Source organism: Verticillium alfalfae, genomic scaffold (assembly GCF_000150825.1).
Source record: "Verticillium alfalfae VaMs.102 supercont1.7 genomic scaffold, whole genome shotgun sequence".
NCBI lineage: Eukaryota > Fungi > Ascomycota > Sordariomycetes > Glomerellales > Plectosphaerellaceae > Verticillium > Verticillium alfalfae.
The window spans coordinates 1,807,015-1,817,797 of NW_003315032.1; the positions used below are offsets into that span (position 1 = coordinate 1,807,015).

Genomic DNA, 10,783 nt, shown 5'->3' on the forward strand with positions numbered 1-10,783 from the left:
ACAGCCAGGCCCAAAACACTCCTGTAGCCTGGCCACGGTCGTATTGGTGGAGGAGTGCAAGTATTTCTGCTGCCCCTGCCCTGACATATACCGTATGTTGCCTTGTAATAGGACTGCTAACTTTAGAATTCGGCATTCGGGCTGCAGCGACCATACCGTGTCGCGCAGTGGCCACCCTTGAGGATTGTGAAATAAGGCGTCTAACTATTTTCAAACGGTGATGGCTTGCAACAAGTCAAGGTCGGGTCCCTCTCCTCCAGCAGTGCATTGCGCTCCTCGATTTCGGTCCGTGCCTGGGCCAGGCGATCCTCAGTCGACACACCATCCGCTTCTGGTAGCCTACAAGTCACTGAACTTCCTGATCCTTCCCTCTCCTTTTGATATGCCTCGACGATCTGACGCCTCTCGTCTCGCTCCGCTTCTGTTGGTTTCTTCGGCAGGATCCCCGGCCTCGGATGGTACAGCTCGTCATGATTTGTGATGTTGGAACCATCCATGCCGTGGTATTTATCCCTCTCTTCCTCTGTCAGGGGAAAGTGCGCGATGATGTTGGCAATTTGCACAGCACTGAGTCCGCGAGCATCGAGAACCGTGTAGCTACCAGACATTGATCGAACGACGCCGTCGAGACCGACATGAAAGAAGCCTCGTAAAGTGGGATCCTGCTTCATGGTCTGCGACAGGGGGCTAGGTTCATCTGGTCTGTTTCGCTGTTGGGAGGCCATGACCGACGGCAACTGACGAGATCAATCAATTCGATATGTTCCCCCCCTCAGAGAGATCGACTGCCTCACCCTCTTTTATACACCTTTTTGATACAATTCGACGAAGCTGGTGTCGTACGGCGTTCGATCATGACTTCACCGATCCTTCGCTGCGTGAGACGATCAATAAGATCGAATCAACGAGGGTCACAACAATCAGCACGGGTTATCCAGCAGCCAACCAACTGTAGACGACCAAACGAATGAACGTTGACGCACCCCTTGGTCTCCCTGGACGTCTGACATGGATGGCTGCCTCGCACGCAATTGGAGAGGTGAACGAGGACTAGCCAACCCCTGTCACTTGCTTGATTATCATTACAGCAGGGGTTGACAAACTTGGGGATGCTAGTAGGTAGTTACATTACAGGCAGTCCAGTTGGTCAAGTCGTGCAGTCGGCCCTCCAGGAGCCCACCGTCTCTGGTCCGAAGGGCGGGCAATCACCCACCTGGTTCGCGAAACGCGGTTTGTGCGACTGCCCTAGAAAAATGTTGATGACGGATGCGCGACTCCTGGCGGCGGTGTATTTTCCTTGTGTCCCGCCTCACCAGACATTACAACTACAGACACCTAATGATGCACGACTCGTCAGTGATCGTACACTCCATGTGCCGGGGAGGTAAGGCCGCCGTAATCGATTCACATGCAGCGCACCAGGCCTTCCCACAGCGCTGGGCCCAAGTGTCGGTGGCGTACAACTCCGAAAACTTTCGACGACTCATGCCAGAATCAACTCCAGGGCGACCGTCAACCCCCCAGCTGCTTGTCGGAATAATTGACAGCGAAGATCACCTCTCTTTTCGGCCCTGGATGCAGGTCCGCCGACGCAGATACAGCCACCGTTCAGAGCTCATAGGTACGAGGGACCAGAAACTGGCCAAGAGATAACAAGGTTTGGCATGTGTTAGTCTGTATCTCTCTGATCCTCGTCCGTTATCATCCAGCAGCGCTTTGCCTTTCCCGGCCTCGTCCCCCTTACCCTTGCTTTGCCCCCAATCTTGAGATCCTGGTGCTCCAGGCTCCGGGTCAAGCTCAGACCCACCTGAAATCGACCGGCAACACCCAGACGAGGAGAAGGGCCCCCCCAAGAAGCAAGAAGCAAGACCCAAGACCGACCCAAGACCCCAGCTAACTCTGCCCACCCACCATCTTTTCTGGGTTTGGTCTCCCCGTGCTCTCCATGCTTCTGCTGGGTAGGTCTCCAAGTGCTCAGATACGCTGTGATTGTCCGCTCTCGCCCAGAATTTCCCTCTTTTTCCATTCTTTCGCCCATCGACCTCTTCGCCGGCCGTTGTACCTACGCAGACGACGTACAACGAACGTTTTTCTCGCTTCGAGCCCTCTCCACGTTGTCGTTGTCGTCGTTATTGTGAGACGAGTTTTCGTCACCCCAATACTTTGACCGCTGCATCCAGTCGGGCCTGCATCCACTCTTTCTTACCGACCTACGCCCGCTGGTTGACGCCCGTTTCTCTCTACTGTCGCCCGTCGGCACATGCCCGGGGACATGTCCGCGAATCCTTGGCCTGGGGACGGCTCCTCACAACCGCCGCCGGCGCCGCATCAAGAGGACCTCGATCGTCAATTAATCCAGCATCTGCTAGGTCGATATGGGCATCGCGAATTGAGTAGACTCATTCGGGATGAGGTTGGTCCTCGTAAGTCGATACGCCTCCAACCAAACTGGGCCCCCCGTTCCGCTCGTCACCAGCATTGACTCGTCTCAGAATCCGATGGAGCCTCCATCATTTCGAGCGCACCAAGCGTTGCTCCCTCCTCCGTGTTGTCGGATGACGCTTCGAGCGTCTGGGATACACAAAGCGTAAGAACGTTTTCGTCGGACACATCGTCAATCGCCGGCAGCATACGGTCCAATGTGTCCAAGGGCGCCAAGTTCTTCGCCCGCCGCACTGCTAGCAACACCACCAGTGCAACTGCTGCAGCTCAGGCCCAGACGCACTCGCAAAACGTTGCCCAGACTAAGCAGGATCATCACGATGCTATGCAGCAATGGACCTCTGATGGCAGCACCCCTCAAGCGACGCCAGCAAACGAAGGCATTCCGACCAGTTCAACCTCAACCTCTTCGAAGCAAAAGGGTGCCTTCATGTGTGGCTTCTGCAAGGAGGAGGATATCACCAAGACCTGTACCCGCAAGAACGATCTCAAGCGTCACATCGAGGACTTTCACAATGTTAATGCCCAATGGTTCTGCCGTCACCGAGGATGCCAGATGGTCTTTGATTGGCAGGCTGCCTACAAGACGCACTTGAAGACGGCGCATGGAGGGTCTCGTATGTCGCTTGACGAGGCCAAGGTGAACTTGTGCCAGCAGGTTGTCTTCGCCTGTGGTTTCGAAAATTGCCCACAAGTGTACGAGGCACCGAACGACGATGATGCCGCAGCTGTTTTCAAGGACTACGTCAGCCACGTTGTCAAACATTTTGACGAAGGATCCAACAGCGGTGAGTGGACGTACTCGGCCAGGATACGAAATCTACTTCGACAGGCACAGGTCGCGCCCATGTGGAATGATTCGGCGGCTTGGAATGAAGGCGCGCAGAGCAAACTGGTTTGGAATCCTCAGACCTCAGGCATCCTACGCAAGAGGCTCGAGAGCCGACACATTGGCGACATCAAGCTCCTGATCCAATACGCCTACATCCTTGGCACAGATCCAAGCACGCATCGCAAGTTTAGGGACGATTTTGTGACCCCGGTGTCCGATACTTGTCCCAGAACATCCCTGGCCATAAGCTCAAGTCACGGCAGCCCAGCATCCCTGCCGTGCCGCAGGAAGATCCCTTCTCGTTCCGTATATCGCGGGGCACAAATCCAGCCTTGGCCCATTACATAGCCTCGCAACGAAAGGTCTATGTTCCCAGTCGCCAGCGATCCATGCGCCCACCACAACTTCACCAAACAAGGCCTACGACCATGAGCAGCCAGCATCACCTGCCACAGCAACAACAACAACAACAACAACAACAGCAGCAGCAGCAGCAGCAGCAGCAGCAGCAACAGCAGCAGCAGCAACGCAGCAGCAGCCAACTTGGGCATTTCTTCAGCAGCATACCAGAAACGTCGCCGTCTCCGATGTATCACGACAACAGGCAATACGTCCAACCGAACGGCGCTTTGCAGAACGGCATCATAGCGGACGATCTGCAAAGCCTACGGAGCATCACCGGCGGTACCCCCGAACCAGCAACCGATATTGAGATGCAAGATGGCATTATGGATTTCGCTGGACAGTACCCATTGCACAGTCCGGCCGGCGATGGCCCGCAGTCCGGATATTACTGACTGTAGTCAAACCTGGCATGGGCAGCACAACTACGTTCAGGGCCTTAGGAAGAGCCCTATCGAAAAACTCACACTCACTTCACCCGAATCTTTCCTTATCGACGCCGTCACTTTGCCTTCCCCTGAACCCCTTGGATTCTTATACCCACATGGCCGCATTGGCGGTCTCGATTTTTTTCATACCCAGATGGAGCTAGATGTCTAAATGAATGGACGACGGAGAAGGTTTATGGTTGTACATCACTTGAAAGCGCCTGCAAACATGCTTGCAGCTTGTGAGGGACAGCAGGTAGAAGGTATCGCAATAGGCAACTGGCAATGCCTGATTTTACCCTATTTTTGCTCGGGCCTGTACTTGTAGCAAAGTCGGTCAACTCCTGGTTTGCACGGGTATGCCGCATGAGTCGTGTCGGCTTCTCCCCTGTTGCGTGATACCTGCTACCACAGGCTGATGCAAATTTTTGATTGAGTTTAGGCAGGGCCTTAACCAAGCTGCCCTGTCGACCAGCCAAAGTACCGAACTGCGGCCGCACTAATGCGGGAGAAAGTTCGATTTCAGTCGCTGGGACTGTTTCCGAACCTGGCCCCATGCACACCTCGATGACAATTAGTGATCCCTTTATCATATTTCTATGTCACTTTCGTCACAGTCGATGCTGGTCATACGTGACTATAGCATCGCCCAGAGGAAGATTTCCGGCGACGTCAGCTCAAGCTCTCAGCCGACACGTTCCAAACGTTTCAAAATGCGAAGAACGAGTTATGGGGATAGAATTCTAGACAGAGTTCGGCGACCTGGGCGCAATGTGCACAAGAATCTGTATTCCAGCGTCGTACTTTCATCCGCATGTTACAAGTATCAGGCCTTTAGACCTTGGAAATCTCGCCTGTAGCCACGGATCCAATAGTCGGACTGGAGAAAGACGCCAGCATTGATCGAATGCCAAGGCTTGGTTGGATCCACGAGCGACAGATCGTAACGCCTCACAAGCTGCGTGGTGGTTAGTGTCGGGCCCAAGAGACAGACGGTGGAGAGCTCACTTCGACAAACACCTTGTTCAGCTCCATCAACGCCACGTTTCGCCCAAGACATTGCCAGCGGCCATACCCGAACACCAAATCAAGAGTGCCTTCCATGTTCTGGAGTGTCTCCTGGTCTGCTTCCAACCACCTCTCTGGTCGGAATTCATGCGAATCCTTCCCCCAAACGTCCTCGCGGCGAAAGATGCCCCAGGCACAGTATCCGATCTTCGTGCCCTCGGGTAGGAACACCCCCTTGAACGTGTCTCCGCCGGCTGGAACCTCCTTCGACATGAGGCCTACGACAGGTGGGAAGATCCGCAGTCCCTCTTTGATGACAGCCTGAAGGTACGGCATCGCTCTTGCCTCTGCATCTGTTATGATAGGCTTGCTCGGACGCGCAGCGCTAATTTCCTCTAACAGACGGGCAACGACGCGTGGCGCGGTAATGATGTGCAAGAGGGTCGCACGGATGGCCGTGGCCGTGGTGTCCGACCCCGCGAGGATCTGCATGAGAATCTCTGACTCGACCTCTGACTGCGTGAGTCCTTTAGCAACGAATGAGCCCAGCATGTCGCGCCGAACCTTCCGGTCGGGGCCAAATCTCTCGGCTGCTACCTCCTTCGCGATGGCCATGGTGCGCCCGAGGCCAATGAGATCCTTCTCGGAGGGATGGAGGAACTTGAAGAGCGGATGCTGTATCATGGCAACAAGCCAGGGAAATGACGATGTGACGATGATCGTCGGCATGTTGTCCTCCATTGTCTGAATGTATTCGTAGACGTCCGAGTCGGAGGCAACATCGCCAAAGGGCGTGCCAAAGGCGAGGTCCGAAATGACATCGAGCGTGAAGTACTGGGCTTTGCGGCCAAAATCAAAGGCCTTGTTCAGGTCAATGTATTTTGTTTCAAGGAGGTTGAGTAGCGCGAGGACATTGGTGTCGATCTTGGCCTCGAGATTATCGACCTCCTTCCCAGAATACTGCGAGTGTCTTGTTAGGATATGAAGGAGGGCCGAGAGATGTTTTTGATTGAGGCCAATTTCAATAGCTAGCGGAAAAAAAAACACATGGCAATCAAGTTGACTGGCAGAAAGAAAAGGATTGTGGAAAAGAAAATAGAAACACTCACCCCGGCGGCCATTTTGGACCGTAGCTTGCCATGCAGCTCGTCATTACGCATGGAGAGAACATTATCCTTGGCAGGGTCGAGTCGCATGCCATCGTACCATTCAGATCGCTTATATGTCGTGCGAACATTAAGCATCCGCTTCATAAGATCGGGGTCACTGGTGATAAGATCATTGGGGCCGACGCGAGCAATATCACCTGCTAACAGTCAGTACCCATTGACTGATTCTCTGCAAGACTGGGCCGCAGCTGCCAAGCGTGACCAGATTGCTTGATCGTGCATATGTACAGCATGATTGGGAAGAGAACAGCAGGATGAGGGATCGAGAATTTGAGACAGCGGTTGCGGGGAATAGGAGCTGTTGGTGCGCGAGACTGACCATATTTTTCACAGACCTCGTAGAGATCGAGGTGCGTGCGGCCGCCGCCAACACGTCGAACCAACCACCACTGCGAGAACCCGGCCAGACGGGGTCCTCGGATGTGACGAAGGCGCAAGTACTGCCGAAACACAGAGACAGCGGTCCACAAGGCGAAAAGCAACGTAGAACCCGCGAGAACGGCTGTCGTGGGGATAGCCATGACGCTCTTACCTCTTCTTTCCTCTTTGGAGGCTTCAGGGTTTGGCCAACTCCAATGGACCTAATGGGCCGGCTCAAATCAAATGGTGAAGGAAGAGGGGTTCGCTGTTGTGGGGGGTGGGAGAGAAGGAGACCAGGTGCTTCTTGAACGACAAGACGGGAGATGGACAAGGGCTCCCAAGGCACAGAGGGTTGTATTGCACCGAGCGTACATGTACATGATGGGTGAATGTCGGGCCATGGCGACATGGCACGGGGAAGCAGGTTTGTCGCTCTTTCAAGAACCGGTGAACGACGAACATGTTGATTGAATCCGAGATAAACGCTTATGAGCAGCGCATCTGACAGGGGTTGAGACCAGCGGACTGTAGCCGTATTGGAGTGCATGGGGTCAATGGAGCCCTCCCGCAGTTCCCGACGGACTAGTTATGTGATGCTAGCCCCCATCTCGTTAGCCGCCCGTTGCGTGTGGCGTGGGACGCAGCGAACGATATAGTGTCCTTCCTTCCCTGAATATTTTCGACAAGCTTGCCTTCCGGGGCCTGGGCTGCTGCATCCGGGCCAGAGCAGCGGCGTATACCAGTGGCTAGGGCGCTGGACGCGGCACGCATGTGGCACCCTTGGCGCAGAGCTAGCCTCCCGGGGCGTTTCTTTGGCGGACCTCGACAGCCCTTTAACAGGCCGGGGCTCCCTGCGGAGTCGCTGCGTAATGCGATGTGACATGGCGGGCAATTGGTCGAACTGAAGCCCACTGACAACAACACCCTTCAGTCTTTGCCTGACGTCCTCCACTTCACCTTGAGAACATGCTGTCGTGCCTATCTCGATGCGACCTGTCATGTTTGCGACTCATCCAGCCGTGTCTCAAATTTCGCTCCCATCCATATCACTGCACAACCCCCCCCCCCCGGCCCCCGATACAGTGACTTTTTTCACGTTTCAGCCTGCCGATCCAGATCGGTCATAGGCATACGATTGGGATCAATGTGATTGTCCCCTCGGCAAGAAGCGCCGTTCGTATCTCCCCTTCTTCACAGCTTGACATTTGCCTATTCACATCGCGTCGTAGCATTTTACCTGTCGGTGGCCCCATTCTCATCCGTTTCTGCCGAAGACGCTTGTCACTGCTCCCAAGTCCCGTTTGACCATTCCCCAGTGACACTGGGCAATTGCAAAACATGACGGGCGCCGACCCCGTCTCAGTGCAAGCACTTGAAGCCGATGTGAGCTTGTCGTCATCCCACAAAGCCCATCAATGTATCTTTGCTGACCGGCTCCTTCCAGTCGGACTTTTCCGACGCAGACTCTGCAATCCAGTCCCTCGCGAGCTCATCTGCGTCGATCACGTCGAGCATTCTGCGAAGTCGGGAGGAGAACGGACGCACATATCATGCATTCCGTGAAGGAAGTGAGAATGTCCTTCCCTCACCTTTCCCCCCATGGTCTCTTCTGTGGTGCGATGTGGGAGGAGAGTTAGCGGGCACTGACAGCTGTCTATAGAATATGTCTTACCAAATGATGAGGTAAGGATACGACACCCGATGCCAAGACCCTTGTCGTCGAAAGACGGCCCAATGCTGATGTGCTCGTAGGGTGAAAATGAACGTCTTGGTAAGTTTCAATCCCGAGTATCAATGGAGGGTGCGGGGGCGTCCTCATTGCTGCGTCACTAGAGCTCTGACCTCCTCAGACCTCCAACATCACCTCTACACATTGACCTTCGACGGCAAGCTTTTTACATGCCCTGCAGGCCGGGACAAGCCCATTGTGCAGGCTCTTGATGCTGGCACCGGCACAGGAATCTGGGCCATGGATTTCGGTATGAGAACCCCAGAAGATCCCAACGGACTGGAGCAGAGTTGGGCTTTGCTGGCATTATCCTGCCGCCCCCTTGCACACCTCCACTGACCGTTGCGCAGCCGATGATCATCCAGAAACGAAGGTGCGTGAGACATGCATCACCTTGCCGCTCACACGATTGAACAAGCCAGGTTGTTGGCGTCGATCTCAGCCCAATCCAACCGGACTTGTAAATTTTCTCCCCCACTTCCAAACATTTCTTTCTGTGCTGATAGCTTTCCAGTGTGCCTCCCAACGTTACATTCTACATCGATGACATCGAAGACCGATGGACATTCTCAACCGGTTTCGACTTCATTTACTCTCGTATGCTCACTGCGTCTATCAAGGACTGGCCATCATACATCCAGCAATGCTACGAGTACCTTGCACCCATCTCTAGTTGGCCTTGGTGACGTGCTAACGTCCCATAAGTAACCTGGAACCCGGCGGCTGGCTTGAGATATCCGATATTCTTCTTGACCTGAAGAGTGACGATGGCACCGTCTCTCCTACGTCCCCTGCGGCGCAATGGGGCAGATATATGCTCGAGGCGGCAGCCAAATTTGGCCGTCCTTTAGACAGCGCATTATTCTTAAAGCAACAACTAGCTGACGCAGGATTCACGAATGTTGTTGAGACGATATACAAGTGGCCCTCAAATTCGTGGCCTAAGGACCCAAAGTTCAAGGAGCTGGGTCAGTCTACCATTTAAAGTTGCTTCACAGCTCCTACAACCCTTATGAAAATCGGGGCTAACACGCATGCACAAAGGCATGTGGACATATGAGAATCTCGGAAACGGTGCCTCGGGTCTCAGCATGGCGCTTTTTACACGAGCGCTAGGATGGACGCAACAGGAAGTTGAACTATTCCTCGTCGATGTACGACGTGACATGAAAGACCGATCTGTCCATGGATACTGGCCTCTGTGAGTCACCATCAAAACAATAGGCTACGACGCGATTTTAACAGCACAAAGCTATGTGGTGTACGGGCAGAAGCCTGGGGGTAATGACTAACACACTGAGTGAGTCGGGGACTGAAGTGTCTCGAAGAATACACAAAGGAGAGGCTGCATTGCAGAGTTGTAAGGCTCGAGCAACAACAGTATCGAGTAAGCCCATGATAAGAAACTTTATGGAAAGATTAAACTTTGAAATTACGAGTCTACACCCTCATAAGCATCGATTCCAGAATGTGTTGACTGGTAGCAGCTCTCGAAGGACGCCCTGCCCAGAGTCCAAATTACCGATATGTACTCTACTGATCTCCGCCGAGGAAGCTACAGATATCTGATGGTGGATTGGGTCCAGGCGCAGGGTCTTCCCAGTAGGTAAGAGGCTGGCCCAGCGCCTTGCACTCTGCTTCTTTGCCGAAGGGTGCCATGTGTCCCCCCCATTCGAGAATCATCCACTCCGGGGAGCTCGCGTCCACTTCCGACCACACGCCCACCCTTTTGACTTCAGCCAGAGTAGACGCAAAACCTCTGGCAGCGAGCCAGGCATGATCCGGATTCGGGTCTCCACTTCGCACAAAGGATGCCCAGTAGTCCACCATTAACTGACTGAACGGCAGGTCGAACTCGTCTCTTTCAGGCATACCCATCCGTGCATAGTTTCCAAACATTGTCGTCTGCGTCGAAGCATGACATTTGTAGTACTCAAGGCTGGGATCGCCGAAAGGGTGATCCGCCGTGACTGGCGCGTTGCAGTATGGCGCCGTGATGGTAGGCGCGCTATAAGTTCGGTAGGCGTTGAAGGCATAAACCCTCTTGAAAGCTCCGTTCTTGACTCCAGAGTATGCCCTGGCTTGTTCGGTGCAGACGTAGACATTGTCTGTCAAGATCTTGGACGTAGCGTTAAACAGCTGCGTATAGTTGGATTGTGGCGTGAGGTTCCAAAGCGGCAAGCTGTTTAGTATCGATGCTGGACTGACTCGCAGGAAATCTTGATACAGGCACAAAAAGCCTACCCAAATCTCGAAGGTGACGGCTGGCCAGTAGATCTGGTTTTGCAAAATGTCAAAGATGGCAATCTCGTCTCGCACGACGCCCCCTAGAACGGGAATGTCCTGTGCGAAGCCGGACCCATCGACAGGTAGAAATGGTGTGGTCAGGTACTTTCCATCGATTACGGCAACG

The 10,783-nt window shown here is 54.0% G+C and overlaps 5 protein-coding genes across 5 annotated transcripts; 2 read left to right on the forward strand and 3 right to left on the reverse strand.

Annotated features, from left to right (window-relative positions):
• Window positions 1-107: 107 nt before the first annotated feature.
• On the reverse strand, window positions 108-782 carry VDBG_06408 (conserved hypothetical protein; the record flags this gene model as incomplete). Its single annotated transcript, XM_003003919.1, has 1 exon — window positions 108-782. One exon carries the CDS (start codon window positions 606-608, stop codon window positions 201-203), a length of 408 nt encoding a protein of 135 aa, XP_003003965.1.
• A 1,478-nt stretch (window positions 783-2,260) lies between these two features.
• Window positions 2,261-3,622, forward strand: VDBG_06409 (conserved hypothetical protein; the record flags this gene model as incomplete). Its single annotated transcript, XM_003003920.1, has 2 exons — window positions 2,261-2,423; window positions 2,493-3,622. 2 exons carry the CDS (start codon window positions 2,261-2,263, stop codon window positions 3,620-3,622), a joined length of 1,293 nt encoding a protein of 430 aa, XP_003003966.1.
• A 1,211-nt stretch (window positions 3,623-4,833) lies between these two features.
• On the reverse strand, window positions 4,834-6,802 carry VDBG_06410 (pisatin demethylase; the record flags this gene model as incomplete). Its single annotated transcript, XM_003003921.1, has 4 exons — window positions 4,834-5,062; window positions 5,113-6,072; window positions 6,222-6,418; window positions 6,601-6,802. 4 exons carry the CDS (start codon window positions 6,800-6,802, stop codon window positions 4,931-4,933), a joined length of 1,491 nt encoding a protein of 496 aa, XP_003003967.1.
• Window positions 6,803-7,735: 933 nt separating this feature from the next.
• VDBG_06411 (conserved hypothetical protein) lies at window positions 7,736-9,355 on the forward strand (the record flags this gene model as incomplete). The annotated part of the gene is made up of 9 exons (XM_003003922.1): window positions 7,736-8,024; window positions 8,086-8,209; window positions 8,302-8,324; window positions 8,394-8,412; window positions 8,492-8,620; window positions 8,721-8,743; window positions 8,793-8,830; window positions 8,885-9,022; window positions 9,076-9,355. The coding sequence occupies 9 exons, from the start codon at window positions 7,980-7,982 to the stop codon at window positions 9,353-9,355; spliced, it is 819 nt and encodes a 272-aa protein (XP_003003968.1).
• A 548-nt stretch (window positions 9,356-9,903) lies between these two features.
• On the reverse strand, window positions 9,904-10,248 carry VDBG_06412 (cholinesterase; the record flags this gene model as incomplete). The annotated part of the gene is made up of 1 exon (XM_003003923.1): window positions 9,904-10,248. One exon carries the CDS (start codon window positions 10,246-10,248, stop codon window positions 9,904-9,906), a length of 345 nt encoding a protein of 114 aa, XP_003003969.1.
• Window positions 10,249-10,783: the final 535 nt, after the last annotated feature.